The sequence below is a fragment of the Emiliania huxleyi genome (assembly GCF_000372725.1).
Source record: "Emiliania huxleyi CCMP1516 chromosome Unknown EMIHUscaffold_19, whole genome shotgun sequence".
Classification (NCBI taxonomy): Eukaryota; Haptophyta; order Isochrysidales; family Noelaerhabdaceae; genus Emiliania; species Emiliania huxleyi.
Genome location: NW_005200690.1, coordinates 82,763 through 101,540, shown reverse-complemented (window position 1 = coordinate 101,540; position 18,778 = coordinate 82,763). Strand labels below are relative to the sequence as shown.

Sequence of the window (18,778 nt, the reverse complement as noted above, 5' to 3'; positions counted from 1 at the left end):
ACGAGAACGTGTCGCGCGCCGGCGACGGTTGCGGCGTGGTGGTTGCGTGTACGAAGCGAAGATGGCACGACCACCGCCCTGCATCGCAGACCGGGCAAGGAGGGGCCTGCTCCCGTTCCGCGAGGAACTGTGGAGGTCTCCCCCCCTCCCCCGGCCTGAGCAGCTACGGGTGGAAGGCAGCCCCTTGAGTCGAGGGCGGCGCGACCATTGCTGCTCTCCAATGATCAGAGACCCGGTAACTGCAGATGGTCGCGCCGCCCCGCTCCGCGCCGCCCGCCGCCGCGCCGCGCCGCCACCCAATGATTAATAATTAATAATTAATTAACAAATAATTAATTACCCCACCCGCCGCCGCGCCGCCCCGCCCTGCGCCGCCCGCTGCCTCGCCGCGCCGCCGCCTCGCGCCGCCCGCCGCCGCGCCGCGCCGCCGCCCGAGGATTAATAATTAATAATTATTACCTGGGTCGAGGACAGACACGTCTCCACCTTTGCAGGATTTTGCAAAAGCGAGGGGGGAGGGCGCATCGCCGCGCGGAGAGGGCTGGGCACAGGGCACAGGGGATCTCTCTCGCATAGGATACACACTCGGCGGCACGAGGGCAGGGCTGGGCGTCCTATTTGTGCTCCCCCCCGGACCCCTCGCTCTCTCTCGGGCACTATGCAAAAATCTCATTCTCCATCTGACCACTCACTCATCTGGAGGGCTTGGCGAGCGGCCGCGCTGCGGGGCAGGGCTAGCGAGAATGGGCTCCGGCCACTCCGGACAGAGGCGCGGCACCCATCTCCAGCTTCGCGAAATTCTTCATCCGCGAACGGGAGCACATCTCCACCCTTCGCGCTGGCGGTGGCGCCCGGCCCTGCATGTTGCTGCTGCTGCTCGCGGCGCCAGCGCTATCCGCCACACGGCCGCTATCGCGTCCGCGCCTCGCCGCGCCCGCTGCTGCACCTTCGCCGCTGCTCGCCTCAGCCCGACGGCACCGGCACGCGCCACCGAGGGCGAGTTTGGTGCTTCCGGCGGTGAGTGGACCGCTGCTCGCCGCTGGCATCGGCGGCACTTTTGCCGGCTCGCTGCACGCGGTGACGGGCCCGGACCACCTCGCCGCGCTGCTGCCCCTCTCGATAGGGCGGCGGTGGTGGACTGCGCTATACACGGGCCTTTACTGGGGGCTCGGGCACGGGATTGGCGCCGGGCTGGTGGGGCTGCTCGCCTTCCTGGTGCGCGGCGCGCTCAACCTCGACGCGATCTGTGTCTACATGGAGGCGGCCGTCGGCATCTCGATCCTCATCATCGGCGTCAACGGCGTGCGTGAGGCGTGCGCGCGCGAGAGAGAGAGAGCGTGCGGCACACGCGCGGTGCCACACCGACAGAGAGGAGGCATTGATCCGCTGCCGTGGCCCTGCGCAGGCGCGCGAGTGGAGCAGCGACGTGCAGGCGGCGCGTGCTCTCGCCGAAGACGAGCGCGCGGCGGGCGACGCGGCGGGAAGCGCAATCGACGGCTCGGTCGCCGCCGCAGTGGCTCCGCTCGGCGCACCGGGCGAGGACGATCCGGCTGCGGCGCTGCTTCCGTCGGGGGGAGGCCCGTCGGAGCGGCAGTCGGTCGCCTCGACGCTGCTCACCGGCATCCTGCACGGCTGCTCCGGCTCGGGCCACCTCCTCGGCGTGATGCCTGCCCTTGCGATGCCGTCCGTCGTCTGCGCACTCACGTACCTCTCCTCGTTCGGCGTGGGGACGATGCTGGCGATGTCCTCCTTCACCGCGGTGGTGGGGGAGCTGTCGGTGCAGATGGGGGAGCGGATGCACCAGCCGGACGTCCCCGCCAAGCTCTCGCTCGCCACGTCCCTCTTCGCGTGCGCCATGGGCGTCGGCTGGACCGTCAAGGCGCTGCTCGAGCTTGGGGTGGGGCGGTGGCTGCTCGCCTCGGCGCGCAGGTTGATCGCCGCCTGAGCGGAGGGGCGCGCCGGCTGAGCGACGCCCCCTCGATCGCATTCCTCCGCGTGCGGCAGCTGCCGCCCACCTCTCCACAGCCTCTCCACCCCCGACCCGCAACTTGACCTCTCCTCCCGGTGGACCTGTCGCCGCGCCGCGCGCGCTCGCGCCACACACCTACGCTACTTGACTCTGGCTCGCATGACGCCTCGTCCCAACGGGGTTGCACGCGGATCGACGTGCCGCGTTGTGCCTATGACTCGTGGGAGCGGACGGACGCGAGAGTGTCGTTCGGCTCCCTCGGGCGCGGCGCGCGTGTCGATAAGATGTCGCGAGCGAGGGGTGCAACACGGCACTCGCGTAACTATTTGACAGACTTTTTTACGACTTGCGGTAGCGAGGCCAGGTGAATTGCGTGTGGCCGGCGTGCGCGTCGCGAGCGGCCGCAGGCCGGGTCTCGCGCCGCGATGCTGATATAAGAGCGTCTCTGCGCGCGGCTTCAGCGCGTGAACTTCACTCTTCAGGTGTTTCAGCCTTGTGTAGCTTGTGTTCACACTGGCCGATGGGGGCTGGATGGGGGAGAGGCACCACCGTGAGCGTCAGCTGTGAGCTGACACACGAACCGGGCGGACGGCGACGAGCGGAGCAGAAGGTGCCGCCCGTGACCGAGCGCGACATGTCTCATGCACCGGCTAGCGGTGCCGCGAGGCGCGACAGTCTGCGGGGTGTGGACCCTGAGTTGACCTGGGGTTGTGCGCTGGGCCCTCCTGCTCGGCTCCAGCCAGTAGACAAGTCTTGTCATCAACAGAGTAGAAGGATCTGACCTCGGGGCCGATGTGACCAAGCGCTGGTAGCGTGGTTTAACCTCACACCCATGGTCTCACAGTGTGCCGGCAGTCGCCGAGCAGTGTCGCTCACACAAGCCGCAGCACAAGTGACTGAGGGCCAGTGAGGGCGAGCCCATCGCTGTGACAGCTGTGGCAGCCGCACAGTAGGCTGTGTCAACTGTGCAGAGTGTGTGAGCAGCAGAGGAGCTGCTCTCCAGGCTTCTGTCGCAAAGAGCTGCATGCCACCGAAAGCGCTGTCGAGGTTCGCCGAGCGCGGCGCAGGTTGAGGGAAGCCGCCACCGACGAGCGCGTTGGACTTTTCACTCCGGACAAAGACGGGTAGACGCACACGAGCCGCGGTCGTCTACCCGTCATAGCGGCGAGGCGCGGGACCGTCTGTGGCGAAGTGGGTCGCGTCCTCCGATTTCCTCAACTCACGGTCCGCTCCCTCTATCTCTGCCCTCAGCGCCGCACACACAATCGGACACACACGGGCCGCGGAGAGCGTCCTGTCATACACCCCCGTCAGATCGGTTGCCGGCGTCCTCGTTGCGCTTTGCCGGTCGCCGTCCGGCGTGGTTCAAAACCGAGGGCGTGACTGACGTGCGGACGGGGCGAGCGAGAGCGAGGAGGAAATGACGAGAGATCTTGGGGAATACCGCAGCCCCAAGGTGTGCACCGCACAAAGAACCTTACAACGGTCATCGGCCGGCTGCAGCAGCGTCTGCTTGGATGCCGCGCAACGCATCGACGGCCGCATCCGCCTTGTCTGCCGACACAAAGATGTGGTCGTGATGGAAGGCTGCCACGACGTTGCAAGAGATGCTGAGCTCTGCGAGCCGCTGCGATACAATTGCGGTGAGGCCAATGGCCTCGAGCGAAGAGTGCACCTCCAGCGAGATGAGGCGCTGCGTGGTAGAGCGCGCTGCGCCATCTGGAAGCTCGGTGTGCGCAGCCGGCAGGATGAGCGAGAGGCCCTCTGCCTCCCGGAAGGTGCCGATGGCGGCGGCGCGGGCGGCGTCGGCAAGAGCGCCGGCGGTGGAGGTCGCGGGCCGGAGCGAGGCGAAGTAGAACTCGCCCTCCTGGAGCGTCGGTGACAGCGTGGCCAGCAGCCGCGAGAGGTCGGTTTCGCCGTGCGGCACCATTCAGCGGTGGGATGGAGATGGAGCGGCGGTTTGGACGTGCCCGTCGACAATCGCGCGCGCGTAATTTTTAAAGTTTGAAAAGCGAAAAGAAAGTTAGCAGCCTCTCTCGCAATCGTATAGGCGAATGCTTGTGAGCAGCACTCCTTGCAATCCTAGCATCTCACTGTACGATTGCGAGCGCCCGCCCGCACTCGCTCGCAATGGCCAATGCCGCGCCCACATCAACCATTTGTTTTGTCACATCAACAGTGAGACGCAGAGTCGTGTGATTTCTGGTTGGTTTTCAAAAATCTCTCTCAGACTCGCAATCCATCCTACATCTATCTACTATCTGCAGGAAGACTGCTCCGCTCACAATGTGTCGATTCCGCATGGAACCATGGTACGGGACTGAGGGAGGGTGTAGAGGATGTAGAGTGTAGAGCGCTGTAGAGCTGTAGAGATGTAGAGCGCTCTGGAGCGCTGTAGAGCTGTAGAGCTCTACATCCGGCGCGGGACGATGTGAGTCCGATGTAGAGCGATTGGTGGAGCGCGATTTTGTTGTAGAGTTTGTTGTAGAGGCTCTACAGTAAAACCGCCGGGAAGGCAGTGACTCAAAGAGGTCGAGCCGCACTAATGGGGTGTCTCCGAGCTTACTGGAGCTCTGATCATGATGGACGGCCCTGACTATCCCTGACACACAGAGAGTCACTCTGACGGCACACAACACCCTATGACTGCCGTCATGACCAGCCTGCCATGCGTCGCCGGTGCCGCATTCATCGCTGTGCTTCTTTAGCAGGCGGTGGACTGTCGGCTGCGAGGACGGTCGCATTTGCGCGAGGCGAGGCGAGCATTGCTGCGCGTTGCATGCGCCATGACTCGCGCCGGCGCGTGCTGGAGCTCCTGGCTGAGCGTTGAGTCCAGGCGAGTTGCGCTGGCCACGATCGCTACGCCGAGCCGAGCTGACGCGCCGAGGCGCCGGCCAGTCGCAGCCGTGAGGCATGCCACAGCAGCGGAGGCACCTGCCACCCATTGGGCGGGCAGACAGAAGGCCAGGGCAGCAATGGCAAGTGCAACGCGCCTCATGTCGGAGAGCGACCGTGCGTGCCTCGTTCGCCGCTCATGATGCACATGCACATGCACATGATGTTGTTGTTGTTGTAGAGTTTGTTGTAGAGATTTCACGTTGTAGAGCGCCTCTACATCGCTCTACAACGGAGGCACATCGTCACGCGGCGGATGTAGAGCTCTACAGCTCTACAGGCAGCGCTCCAGAGCGCTCTACATCTCTACAGCTCTACAGCGCTCTACACTCTACATCCTCTACATCCTCTACACCCTCCCTCAGGTCCGGACGGGACCCCTCGCTCGTTAGTTAGGCTGTACGTATGTTTCCTCTCGCACCCTGCCTCGTTTCTTTTCCGTGTTTCTCTACAGCACCCCCTCTCGTTTCCTCTCTATTTTCCGGGGAAACCATCCATTTTTTTCGGGCTCTGAGCTAGACTCTGAGCCGAGTCTGAGCACTGAGGCTGGTTTGGGCCCAAATGAGGCCAACTCGGCAAAATATACCGGGTATACCTGGAAAACACCGGGTATTTTGCCGGTCGGTTTCGCCTCAGATTTTGCCCCAGTGCCCAGACCAGCTCTCAGACTCAGGGAACTCTCGCTCGAGTTTCCCAGAATGGAGCTCCAAACACCCTCTGGCCCTGGAAATTTCCGGAAACGCAAAGTGCTGGGGACCCTTTGGTTTCCCTCTGGGTTGCCGGAAACTCTCGTACAGGCCAACTCGCTCGATCGTCTACGACTACTAACTATACCAGCGTAACTCACAATCCGAGCGAAGTCTAAATGCAGCACGGCTCCGCAACCCTATTAGGTAGGGTGTAATAGCAACGCATGCCTCCGATTGGCGATTGATTGGGAGCACAGCGAACATGGCATAATCCTAGAACTCCTGTAGTCCCCCTCTCTCGCCTCAGAGAGAGAGAGAGAGAGAGAGAGAGAGAGAGAGAGAGAGAGAGAGAGAGAGAGAGAGAGAGAGATTTAGCAATACCAAACAACTCTAACTAACACTCACACATCATTTGGGGCCTGGAGTAGTGGAGTTGTCGCCTCAACAGTCCTTCCTTGCATCTTTTTTGGTACGATTGTGAAGCGCAGCCGCTCCATATAGTCGCAGAAGATGTACATGTCGGATCGAGCGCGCTTGAACTCATTCTACCCGGTACCTGGCGAGGCACTCCCACGCCTCACGGGGTCCTCCCTTGCCCGGGGGGGCGAGGGAACCCGAGAGCCTTGCGAGACTGCGTCAGCTGTTTTTTTTCACAGACAGACAGCAAGCAGGCTGGAAGTCCTCGCCAGCCCGGTACCGGGCGAGTAGAGGCCCCGCCCACCCAGGGTACCCTCTCCGAGGACCCATTTGGGTAAGCCGGGGCTCTGCTCCAAGAGACCTCGAGAGAGCGCCTCTACCCGCCAGACCCGGTACTACTCGCGTACCCAGGTACCCGGGTACCCACTGCGGGACGCGGCCACGAAAGGTGTGCAGACCCCAGTTCCGGCGGACGCAGCGAGCGTCGGGACTCCGTCCCAGCAGACGAAGTCTTCCTCGTGGGCTCCACGGCCCGGATCGCGAGCTCGATCGATACGCGACGCGCTCGGCCTCCGCTGGCGGCTGCCGCAAGAGCGGCTGGCTCACGGCAGCGTCTCGCCGGTTGCCGGATAGGAGAGTACAGAACGTCTGGAGTGTAACTGTGTACGTGAGATCGGTTTTGATAACAAGCACGGTCGATCCGTCAAAGCGATACACTCGTTCCTATCACGCTGGACGGCTGGCACGGAGCTCTGTGCCGACAAACAGGAAGAGCCGAGCGGCAAGAAGGGCTCGATGGGGAGCGAGAACCGTCAGAAGAGCTTCAGGTGTAACCTGAAGTCCGTCGTGACGCTCTTGTTTCCCCCCAGGTTTGACCGCGCAGCTTCCAAAACTCGACGATATCTTCCGGAAAGACTGAACATCCCGCAGAGCGGCAGCATGAGAGGCGCAGAGAGGCTGCGAGTGCTCGACGAGTCTTGCGAGCTGCGCGTTCAAACCGGGGGGGAACCGACCGCATCAGGGTGGACTTCCGAAACCTCCGTGAGCACGTTTGACGGTTCTCGCTCCCCATCGAGCCCTTCTTGCCGCTCGGCTCTTCCTGTTTGTCGGCACAGAGCTCCGTGCCAGCCGTCCAGCGTGATAGGAACGAGTGTATCGCTTTGACGGATCGACCGTGCTTGTTATCAAAACCGATCTCACGTACACAGTTACACTCCAGACGTTCTGTACTCTCCTATCCGGCAACCGGCGAGACGCTGCCGTGAGCCAGCCGCTCTTGCGGCAGCCGCCAGCGGAGGCCGAGCGCGTCGCGTGAGTTGAAATCGATGTGGCGAGTCGACCGCCAGTCCGCACGATGGCACTGCGACCGCGGCGGCTGCCGGCGAGGGCAGCAGCGGCGCGCGCGAGGCGGCAGCGTAATCGGGTCCGAAGTCCGGACCCGATTTGGGGTCTACACGCCTTCTCCCCGAGTGGTCTCGACCGCCCGGCAAGGTGATCGCGCCGTTGTTAGAGTCGGGTGGACGGTCCCGACTGGCGTGATGCTTCTCCTCTGCTCCCTCGGACTGCTTGTGGGCCGCCGCGCGCCGGCGACCTCGCGCGCCGGCTGCGTGCGCTGCGGCGAGGAGGACTCTCTCCATCAGCTGATGGCGGCACTCAGGGATGAGGCAGCCAAGCGCGGGCGCGACTCAGATTTGGGCAAGTTCGAAAAACTGCGCAAGCTCGGCCCGCAGGGCCAGACGTCGCCAAAGCAGGTCGTCGAGCACGTGGTGCTGCAGCTGGGCGCAGGCAACGACGAGGCGGCCTTTGCCTTCACGAGCCTGCCGCCGTGGCGGGCCGGCACGCATCGATCAAACACGGACTGGTCAAAGCGGATGGACTGGGCAAAGAGCCGCGTCATCAGCGGCCAGCCGTCCGGCGCGCTCGTCGATGAGAGCAGCTTTGGGCAGCTCCTCTCCGAGCGGTTTGCCTTTCTGCGACAGACGCAGGCATACCGGCTCGTGGGAGACGACTCGGAGTGGCAGCAGAAGCGGGGGAGGGAGAAGATGACCGCCGTCAAGGAGTACGTGGTCGAGGTCGAGACGGCGGACGGCGAGGACCGACTCGTCAAGTTTGTCCTCGTCTACAACTGGCGCTCCCTCCCCTCCCCGGCCGCCCTCCTCCCCGCCTCCTCCGCCTCCCGCTGCCGCCCTCAGCGGCCCTCACGCGGCGTTCGTGCCCGCCGCCCGGCAGGCTCGTCCACTGCCACCTCATCTCCAACGTCGCCGTGCTGTCAGCCAACACTGAGAGGTACTTCCCCGGCACCGGCTCGGACTTGTCGCAGCACGACATTTAGGCGGGGAGGGCGCGGGAGGTAAGGCCTCGTGACTGGGAAGCCGGCTGAGCCCACGGACACGCGCGCCTCATCGGGCATGTGACTGGGATACGTCTTCTAGTGTCGTGGATTCCGTGCATACGCGGCGCGCGCTGGGGGCCCTCGGCACTGACGCCCCCCCGGGCGCGACCGAGACCCTACGTATCGTAAAGACGCCCCATCAATCCTTTAGTTTACCGCACCCCAAAACTGTGCACTGTGGGCCGCTACGCGCTAGCCACTCTGCGACTTGAACCGCCGGATTTCTTTTTGTGCGCGCCATACACAGAGATTTTTAGCAAGTCCCGTGGCGCCGTGCCACTTGCTACTAGTGTGTCGTGCGAGGCCGAGGGAGTTTGGCGGTAAATTCTTTTTCTTTTTGTGCTAGAAGCTGTTACGCGGCTTTAGCCGCGCCAGTCCGCGCCCGTGTCCAAAAAACAAACTTTCAAAACGAGTTCGCAGCTTGAGGGCGCCAGTTCACCGCCCGCTTTCTTTTCTTCTCGCGCGCTGTCGCAAACCTCACCTCGGCGCCATGGTGGCGCGTCTGCTCGCACCGCTGCGCCCTTTGCCGGCGTGTCCCGCCGCTGACGAGGACGGGGTAGCGCCAACCGTCGTCCGCGGCCAGTTCATGCCGCTGCTTGTGCCGAGCGAGCTTCTGTACGTCACGTCGGTGGAGCAGCCATCGATGGTGCGACTGCTTGACGGCGACCACGCCGACAGAATAGCCGTCGACAGAGTGGCTGCAGCGCACCGATCACAACAAGCTGCAAATCCGGCCCCTGCACCCGCCGCTGCTCCCACCGATGCACCCGCCGATGCGGCCAGCTCGACCGATGCCTCCGCCGGCCCTGCATCCGCCAGTACGACCACCACCCTCGCCCTTGCCCCAAGCGCCGCCTCCACCCAGTTCGCTGCGGCCAGCTCGACCGATGCCTCCGCCGGCCCTGCATCCGCCAGTACGACCACCACCCTCGCCCTTGCCCCAAGCGCCGCCTCCACCCAGCTCGCTGCGCCACGGAGCAAGGGAAGCGGGCGGAACAAGCCCAAGGGCTTCGACCGGTCGTCGCACCTTTGCACCTACTACGTGTGCACTGCCTGCGGGTGACGCGCCACGGCAGCCCCCCCCCTCCCTCTCTTTCCGGACTGGCGCGGGACTGACGGCGGGGTCGCGCTGCCCCTCGCAGGTGGTCCGGCTCGACGCGCGATCGGCACGACCTGCGCAAGCAGGTCGTGTGCCACTTCACGCCACACCCGATTCATTACAAGCACGGCGACGACCGAGCCGCGAAGGTCAAGGAGTACCTGGCGCGCTGCACGCCCGACCAGCGCGCCTCCGGCCTGCCGCCCGACGGAGAGTGGCCCGCCGACACGCCACGGGCGAAGCCTCCGAAGCGAGCTCGCGGCGGGCGGGGCGCGACCGCCCTCGCCTTCAAAAAGGGCGACCCGGTGGAGGTGGAGTACATTGATGAGGAGACCGAGGAGACCTACTGGGCGATGGGCGTCGTGATGAGGAATGCGGCCGTGGGCGACGAATGCGTGTCGGTGCGCCACCCCCAGTGGGACGAGCTCATGGAGGACGGTGGGCCATGGACGACGGATGCGCCGTTCTCCGACGTCCGAGATCCGGCTGCCGCCGAGACGGTCGCAGTATAGAGATTTAAAAAGTATTCGCGCAAAATAAATAAATAAAACGGACACCTCTGCTCTCGCTAAATCTCACAGTAGAGAGGTGTCCGTTGTTCGATTTATTTATTTATCGATACTGGGAGATGGGTAAAAAGGAACAGGTCCCCCCGTGCGATCTTTGTGCAGGGTTCTTTGTGGGTGTGGTCGGCGACTAGCCGGGGGTCGTCCTCCACCCCTAGTCTAGCGGAAATTTTTGGTGTATCTCGTGAATGATCGCCGAGTATCGCCTAATATCGCCTAATATCGCGCAATATCGCGCACCCTCGCGCAGCCTCGCGCACCCTCACCCCGGCGGCGGACGGCGGCCGCGGAATTCTTTGTTTTCGGAGGAGACAATCTAAAGCTGGCGGCGCAGCCGGCGCGGCGCGCCTGCGGCGCGCCGTGGTTTCTTAATTTCGCGGAAACACCCAGTGTGGTTTCTTGATCATACGTGACGTAATCGGTTTCTTGTTTTACACGAGGGCATGGAGGGGGAGAGGAATAGCAAGGCCAAGGGCGAGAGGGGCTAGGAGAGGGGGCAGGGGACGGGTCGCTGGCATACTAGGGGGGGAAGGGTGGTGGGCGGCGACCGCCGCATACCGTCCTATGGCCGCGAGGTGTGTAGCCAGCCAGATCCAGCTGCGCAACGCGAGCGGAGCGAGCGAAGCGCCAGGATGATGTGCTCCACGGCGCACGTCTCTTTGTAACGCTTCACGCCGTCGCCGTGACGTGCTATGAAAGGGCTCGCGTGATCGCGAGCATCGCACAACATCGCCGTTTATCGCATTTTATCGCCAAATATCGCGCGGTATCGCGGTTGCGATATTGTGAAAAATTTCCGCTAGACTAGGGGTTCCTCCCGATGGGGGACTACATGCCATATGCCAACACCCCCCGGATTTTTTTACTTGTTTTCATGGGGAATTTGGCGTATTTGCGGCCATGCTATCACGCCTTGCGGCAGCCTGTCGGCGCTGCTGACCGTGCCCTGCAGCTGCTATAGCTCGCGGCCTTAGTATCCAGCATTCAGTGACGACCTGATCGTACCGCGGCCAGTATAGTGAGTAGGAATCGGTGTCCTTCCAGCGGGTGCACGCTTCTGTGGTTCTGACGCAATGCGCGTCACAAACTGCCTCGGTTTGGCTGCTGGCACTCTCAAAAGGCTATGCCTACACAGCCTCGCGCGCATGGGCAGTCAAGAGGGAGCATGCACCTTATCAGGACAGCGCCAGTGCCTCTCTCTTGGAACCGGAAAGCTTGGTGGTCTCGTGTCACCAATGGGACCGTCAGAAACCTCCAAAGTGATCGGTCGTACTGACCGCCGACAGATTACTCAGACAGCAGACAGACACGTCTGCACGCGGCCGGCCAGGCGAGAGGCTTGACACGATCCGACCCTGCGACCCTGACGCTGCTGCTCTAGCTATCAGATATGCGTTTGGCCTGTATGAGAGTTTCCGGCAACCCAGAGGGAAACCAGAGGGTCCCCAGCACTTTGCGTTTCCGGAAATTTCCAGGGAAACCAGAGGGTGTTTGGTGCTCCATTCTGGCAACTCTCGAGTTTCCCTGAGTCTGAGAGCTGGTCTGGGGCAAAATCTGAGGCAAAATCGAGGAAACCGGCAAAATTACCGGGTGTTTTCCAGGTGTACCCGAGGGGTTTCAGGCTTGCCCGCAAAATACCCCGGTATTTGCCGGCTCGGCTTATTTTGGGACCAAACCAGCCTCAGGCTCGGCTCAGAGCCCGGAAAATTTGATGGTTTCCCCGGAAACTAGAGAGAGAGGAAACGAAAGGGTGCTGTAGAGAAACACGGAAAAGAAACGAGGCAGGGTGCGAGAGGAAACATACATACAGCCTAAAGATATGCACTGCTGACTACTGCCACAATGTGGACCTGTGCTGGCCCACTTGCGACTTGCTTGGCGACCTTCCAGTCAGTGGTGAGGCGCAGTTCAGAGCTGTCGATGGCGCACTCATTCATTCATGACTGGTCTCAATGACCGATGTCCCACCCCCCTGCGCGCGGACCTTCTTTCTATCTAGGCCTGCGGGGAGTCTCCCCCCATCCCAGCTCCCAGGGCTCGCACGTCAAGGCAACCTCTCATAGACCAGCGCACAGCGCGAAGGAGTATTTTCTTCTCACTCAATAAATAACAAGGTCTCACCTTTGTTTGTGTACTGTACTTTTAGCTTACTTACTGGGAGGAAAGGGTAAGGGAGAGGGGGTTGTGTTCTCTAGGCCCCTAAGGGCCCAAAGAAAGAAAACAGACAAGCCAAGGGAGGGATGGGAGGACGATAGGGCCTACGCGCGGCGTGAGAGCTCTCTCTCTCTCTCTCTTGTGTGTATGCGGTCGGCACCACATTCGTTACATCAAAATGTCCACCCCGGACGAGGCGCATGCGCAATGCGTCGCGCTCGAGCTGGTTGATGAGCTGCTACTGGCGGCCATGGAGGCAGTCTCCGACCGCGCGCTCGGCGCGGCTGCCGTCACGCAGGGCGTGCTCGACGCGACCCTGCAGATTGCAAAGGCGGTCGACCTCTACTTTCTTGAGCCAGACCCGGGCGAGGTGGCTCCCTGGCGGCCGGACGAGGAGCCACGGGCGGCGGTCTTGGACACATGGTCGCGAGGGACCATCGCCATTCGAGAGCGCAAGCCGCTCGCGCCGCGAGCCGCCACTCCTGTGCTGTCCACCTCACGCCCCTCCTCGCGGGGCGGGTCGGCCGCCGCTCTGCGTCGCGGCGGCCGCCCAAAGACGCCGCCTCCGCCACACAGCCCGCAGCTAGAGGTGGGCAAGGGCGGAATCCACATTGCACGATCGCGCGCCAGTTTCGCCGACGCAGTCCCGGCGGCGGCGCCAGCAGCGGCCGCGGCGGACAAGCTGATGACGCCTGCAGAAGAGGCTGCGGCGCGGCGGGCGGCAGACGAGCGGGAGGACGCTCGTCGGCTAGATGAGCTCCGCACTTCGATGCAGGGGCGGGAGTACACAACCGACGCGGCGGGCAACGTCATCCCGATTGAGCACATCAATGCGGAGCGACTCCCGCCGTACAAGCTGTACCCAGGCATCGGGCTGCACACAGGAGCCGAGGAGGAGGCGCCGCCGCCGCCCAAGGCGGTGCGCGGCAAGGAGGGCGGCAAGGCGGGTGGCAAGGCGGGCGGCAAGGCGGGCGGCAAGGCGGGCGGCAAGGCGGGCGGCAAGGCGGGCACGGCCCGCGCTCCGCGAGTCGAGTTGGGCCCAGCAACCTACACGCCGCTTCACTCTCTGCAGCCGCCGCTCGGAGAGACCATCCGCCTGGCCGAGGGCGTGACACTGAGCGAGGGCGGCGGCGGCGCCGTCAAGGAGGGCGGGCCGCGGCAGGCGATCCCGGAGCGCATGTCGCGCAAGGATTTTGAGCTCTTCTGCAGCACCTCACAATCGCTCGCGGCGGCGCCCGAGGATCCGGCGGCGGGCTCAACTGAGGCGGCCGACCCTGCAAGCTCGGCGAGTGGGGCCGACGCGCCGCCTGCCAGTCCACCGGGCAAGAGCTGGGGCGTCAACCCGCCGCTCGAGGAGGCGACACCGGCGCGGCTGCCTCGCGCCAAGCCCGCTGGCATGCGCACGCGAAAAGACGGCTCCGTCGAAGGGGCGCGGGGCGAGTTTGTGCCAGCCTTGAGAGAGCGGGGAGGAGTGCCGGTCCGCCGACGCGTGCCGCCGCCTCTGCCTGTCTGACGGTGTGAATGTGTCGTGTCATGACGGTTTGAGTGTGCAGTCAGTAAGTAACCTCACATCCAGGGCCGGGGAGCTAACGAGCTATGTCCTATGAAGCGCACCCAGCGGGCCGGATGTGGGATGATCGGCATCGGGCTGCGGGCAAGAGAGCTCTAACCCGGGGGGTGCGCGTTCGCAGGGACGAGGCCACGAGGGGCCGAAAGGTAGACCCGCGGGTCACCGAGCACTTGGGGGCCACGGTAATTGTGAGAATCTCCCGCCCCAGACACGCGTCAGACTGCGTCAGACTGCATCAGACTGCATCAGACTGCTTCAGACTGCCTAGACTGCCTAGACTGTGAATAGACTGCTTCCACTGCAACTCGGAATAACCTCTGAGCATCGTGATTCGAGTCTCGGTACCGATGGCGGTCTTGCTGTTAGTAGCTCCCTTCAGCTTCAACGTCGGCGTTCGTGCACCCGTGAGCATCGCGCCGTCGTCGCTGCGCATGGTCGCCGCTCCCGCACCCGAGTTGGTCGAGTCGGCTCTGAAGACGGTGAGCCTCTCGAATGCGGCGGGCGACTCGGTCACGGTCTATACCTTCGGCGCGTGCATCACCTCGTACGTCAAAGGCGGAACAGATGTGCTGGCAGTGCGGCCAGACGCAAAGCTCGACGGGAGCAAGCCGATCTCGGGCGGCATTCCATTTTGCTGGCGCGCACTTTCGCTCGTTCGACTCAGTCTCCCTCAGTCGGCTGTTCTCTCACTGACTCCTACCCCTGCGTCTTACCAGGCCGCAATTCGGCCCGGGCGCCATCCAGCAGCACGGCTTTGCTCGCAACCTCGACTGGACGGTGGTGGAGCAGTCGGACAGCAAGGTGGTGATGGAGCTGACCGAGAGCGCCTACACGATGGACATGTGGCCGCACGCCTTCAAGCTGCAGTACTCGGTCACGCTCGAGGACGACCGGCTCGCCACCGACTTTTGCGTCACCAACACCGACAGCAAGCCCCTCTCCTTCACCGGCGCGCTGCACACGTACTGGTCGTGTGACGACATCGACAAGGTTGCGATCAAGGCGCCCGCGTTCGCCGGCGCGACGTACCTGGACAAGATGCAGAGCCCGCCGGCCGACGTCAAGTCCGCGTCGGACACCATCAGCATCGGCGCGCCGGTGGACTCGGTCTACGCCGGCGTCTCTGGCGACGTGGTCCTCGAGGGCGCGCACGCATCGCCCCTCACCATCAAGAACTCGGTGGGCTGGAGCGACACGGTGGTCTGGAGCCCGTACGGCGACGAGGGCATGGGGTACAAGAACTTTGTCTGCGTCGAGTCGGCGCAGGCCGCCACTCCGGTCAAGCTCGAGCCGGGCGAGTACTGGACGGGCGCCATGGAGGTGGTGCCCTAGGCCGCCGCAGCTTCCGCGCGTTTTTTCTTCTACCGAGCGATTCTCAGGTCTGGCACCTCCCCACTGGAAACGAACATCTGAGTTTCAAATCTCGAATAAATCTCGAAACACACTTGAATGCTCACTGGCAGGTAACATATGCGCCACGCGCCCCAACCGCTCCTCTGGTCGCCGCCGGCCTCCGCGGCGGCGGCGATGTCCCAGCGCCACCCATCGGCCAGCCCTCAGATCGATCGATCGGCGCTCAAAGTCGGCTTCAGATCCGAGAACGCTGCTGGCGCCGCCGCCGACCCCAGCGGCGACGCCAGCAGCTTCCTCTGCTCTCCAATGCGCCGAGAAGCGACGCGGGGGTGCTCGGCCCGCCGTGGACGTCGAAGGCTCCGCCGGGCGCGCGTCGGCCGGTCCGGTGGCACCCTCTGCGCGCGGCACCTGCCGGCGCCCTGACGACAGCCGTCGCGCCACCGCTCATGGAGGGGCGGTCGGCGCCGCTGCCGCCGCGCCGCCGGTGGGAGGGGCACTGGTGGTGGCCTGGGCGGCCCTCCGCCGCCGCTCGGGGCGCCCGGGCAGCGGTGGCAGCCTGCGCCGCCACGGCTTCGAGCGGGGCTGCCTGGCTTCGAGCGGGGCTGGCGGGGGCCGCCCGTAGCCTCTCTTCTTTTTCTACAAAGCAAAATTCGAGCCAATTGAGGAAACTCAAGCGGGCAGGCTGGAAGCACTGAGGGACGGCCGATGTTCGCCCAGTGCCAGACCTGATTTAGAATCGCTCTACCCAAAAGCTAGGCACACAACGCGCCGACCCTGCTCTATGCAGGGAATGGTTGGGTAGTAGGGCTAGAGGGTCGCTCTACACTTAGCCTCTGCAGCGAGCGAGCGCTCAACTTAGCCCCCGCACGGAGCCGGGCTCGGACTTAGACTATGGTCGGGGGCCATGAACTTAGACGACACAAGGCCAACTCCGGGTAGAGTTCATCCCTTCAAAAATATTTATTTACCCGCAGTTTGCCTCAAGAGTTGCATACACAAAGTGTGAGCGTGTCTCAGTGGCTCGTGCTATTACCTACATTATTTTGTTGTTGAGACACGCGTGTGCCACCACTGCAGACCAGCATGTGCACCGCTCGTCGTCCAGCATGTGCCACCACCGCCGACCCGATTAGCCGTCGTACTCGACCTCGTGCACGATCCGTCCGTCCCCGTCCTCCTCCCGCGCCATGACAGTCGCAGGGTACCACCGCTCACTGTCGCAGAAGATCTCGAGGCGCGATCCGGTGGACAGGACAGAGTGGCCGTCGAGCGCCGCCCTGGCATCCTCGCGCTTTCGCTTCCGCCGCTTCGCCTTCGTCTCCTTGCTGCGCAGCAGGGTGTAGTTCGGGCCCACCTCCGCCACGCTGTCCAGCACGTGGACGGCGCTCGCCATCTCGACCGCGTCGTCCTCCGGCGGAAGCTCCGCGTCGCCCGCGGCCGCTTCCCGAGCGCGCTCGTCGCGCATCCGCTCGTGGTGGGCCTGCCGACGCGCCACGCCGGCGCCCGTGTGCCTCGCCGCCGCGTCCGGCGATGGCATCGATGCTGTCCGCCCGAGCGTGACTCGCCACTCAACGACTTCCACGACCTCCACGACCGCCGAAAAGTTCTCCCACTCACTCTGCCCCAAACCTTCTTTCTACAGTTACATACATACCTGCAAAAGTCCAGGTTTACCCGAAAAATACCTGGACGTGTCCCGACCAACGGTTCTTCCAACGTATGCCGCGCACGACGCCATATCGCCTTGTCCCAGGGCCAGTGCGCTACTTGCGGCGCGCAACGCCTGCTCAAGTACGCGCACCGTACCATGTGCTGCCGCTATGCGTGTCTTAAGGCGGCTGCAGCGAAGCGGCGGGCGCGGCATGCCGATGGCAGTGCGGACGATGCGGTTGCGATGTGTTCTGCTTCAAGATCGTGGCGGTGCTTGGCATGCACTTCTGCGATCCCAATCAGCTCATCGCAACGAATCAGCGCAACAAGCTGGCTGCTGCCAACAAGGCCCTATGCTACCTCACGCGCGGATCGTTCAAAGAGGACCAGCATACACAGGCTTCTGTGACATGCGTTTGTTTGAGCTTGAGGCTATTTGTGAGAACTGTTTGGCTTGAAGATTGCGCTCAAGAAGAGCAACGAGAATCGGAAGAGGAGGATGCTGAGGCGGCGATTGCTGAGCATGAGAAGGATCGATTTGGATTAGTAGGCGCCCGCCGCAGGCGAAGTAAATTTAGGGGCTAGCGCCGTATCGTTGATCACGGTGGGAGCCTCTTGGCCCCAGGCCGTGCCACGGCAGACTTAGCCCGCATAAGAGGCTGCCGCCGATCTTAGACCGCGTAAGCACCCAAGCGTGCAAGTGCACACTAGACCCGCTAAGCCTCGAGTAACAGAACTTAGACTACTACCCAACCAGTAAGCAGTATGCAGGGTCAAGGGCGCCTAGAAGAAGGCGCCGCCCCCCGAAGACGAGGAATCCCACCCGTTACCCCGGCGGCTGCCCCGTCGCGTATAGACAAGACACGCACTTTTGCGTACACACACTGCGAGCGCGTCGAAAGCCGCGTCGTCGGCTCGTCGCCCTCGTCGTACTCGCCACACCGGACAGGCTCCCCCCGGCCGTGCTCCCTTGCCCAGCGCATCTGCCGAACATGCGCGCGCTGCTCCTCGCGCGCCATCTCCTCCCTACCTCGGGTACTCAAATAGCCTCGGGTACTCAAATAGCAGATCTCCCGAGTTGGAGTGCCTCCCATTCGGCCGTGGCGAGGCGTGAGAGCGCGCCGCGCTGAGAGTCTTATTTTCGAAGCTGATGCCTCTAGGAGCGAGGCCTCTTCCGTTGCCCCCCCCCCCCCCCCCTCGGGGCGCGCCCGACCTTTGAACGGCCGCCAGGAGCACCAAGAGGACTGCTCATGGCTGTCAGCCCAAGTGGGCTTCGACCGGCCTCGGCTGGGGGGGCGGGTTGTCCCGGCTGCGGACGCCTTCTGCAGCCCCCTGGGCGTGACTCAGCACCCAAAACTGCCCCTCGGCGGCATACAGCACTGCCAGCCAGCCTCTTCCTCCTCCTCAAGGGCTGTACTATAGGCCATATTGCGCCGCCTCCTACTGGCAGCCGGGCGGGCGGGCGCCGCGCGCGCCTCGGCGCGCGCACGGCTCGCCGCCGCCTCAAGGCTGCCGGGCGGCAGTACTCGCCTCGCAAGGCGCGCACCGGCTGCTCTGGCTGCTGCGCCGGCGGCCGCTGCGCTGGCCGCTGCTGCGCTGGCCGGCGAGCGGTACGACCGCCGGCGGCCGCTGCACCCGCGCCTTCCCTCGCGGGCGCCGTCGCGCCGCGCGCGCCCAACTCTGCTGGCACACGGCACGCGTCGTCACACAGCCGCGGAGAACAGGCGGTGCTGTGCGCGAAGCGCGCGCGATCTCGTAATCAAGGCTGGATCGGGCCATTCCAAGGGTATACCTTTGTGCTTTGAGAATCCCCAGCGTCCCTCCCTCCTAGTCACACTCTCAATATCTCGACTCTCGAACACGAAGTGCTGCGATCGGGGTTGGCCCATTTCGGGTTTCCTTTCTTTTTGGGGGCCCTGTGGGCGCCCTACCTCCGCGGCGCGCGGCGTCCACCCGGATCCCGGTGACGCCAACAGCGACGCGAGCGCGTGATCAATCGCCTCGCCTTCCTCGCGTGATGTCAC

The 18,778-nt window shown here is 63.7% G+C and overlaps 5 protein-coding genes across 5 annotated transcripts; 4 read left to right on the top strand and 1 right to left on the bottom strand.

Annotated features, from left to right (window-relative positions):
- Positions 1-861: 861 nt before the first annotated feature.
- On the top strand, positions 862-2,316 carry EMIHUDRAFT_462886 (hypothetical protein; the record flags this gene model as incomplete). Its single annotated transcript, XM_005782350.1, has 2 exons — positions 862-1,353; positions 1,406-2,316. The coding sequence occupies 2 exons, from the start codon at positions 862-864 to the stop codon at positions 1,943-1,945; spliced, it is 1,032 nt and encodes a 343-aa protein (XP_005782407.1). The 3' UTR covers positions 1,946-2,316.
- Positions 2,317-7,482: 5,166 nt separating this feature from the next.
- EMIHUDRAFT_434461 (hypothetical protein) lies at positions 7,483-8,510 on the top strand. Its single transcript, XM_005782349.1, has 2 exons — positions 7,483-8,098; positions 8,200-8,510. Exons 1-2 carry the CDS (start codon positions 7,509-7,511, stop codon positions 8,300-8,302), a joined length of 693 nt encoding a protein of 230 aa, XP_005782406.1. The 5' UTR covers positions 7,483-7,508; the 3' UTR covers positions 8,303-8,510.
- A 5,589-nt stretch (positions 8,511-14,099) lies between these two features.
- Positions 14,100-15,180, top strand: EMIHUDRAFT_434460 (hypothetical protein). Its single transcript, XM_005782348.1, has 2 exons — positions 14,100-14,388; positions 14,468-15,180. Exons 1-2 carry the CDS (start codon positions 14,183-14,185, stop codon positions 15,081-15,083), a joined length of 822 nt encoding a protein of 273 aa, XP_005782405.1. The 5' UTR covers positions 14,100-14,182; the 3' UTR covers positions 15,084-15,180.
- Positions 15,159-15,705, top strand: EMIHUDRAFT_352948 (hypothetical protein). The gene has a single exon (XM_005782347.1). The coding sequence runs from the start codon at positions 15,222-15,224 to the stop codon at positions 15,525-15,527; it is 306 nt and encodes a 101-aa protein (XP_005782404.1). The 5' UTR covers positions 15,159-15,221; the 3' UTR covers positions 15,528-15,705.
- A 528-nt stretch (positions 15,706-16,233) lies between these two features.
- EMIHUDRAFT_352947 (hypothetical protein) lies at positions 16,234-16,641 on the bottom strand (the record flags this gene model as incomplete). Its single annotated transcript, XM_005782346.1, has 1 exon — positions 16,234-16,641. One exon carries the CDS (start codon positions 16,639-16,641, stop codon positions 16,234-16,236), a length of 408 nt encoding a protein of 135 aa, XP_005782403.1.
- Between the last annotated feature and the right edge of the window lie 2,137 nt (positions 16,642-18,778).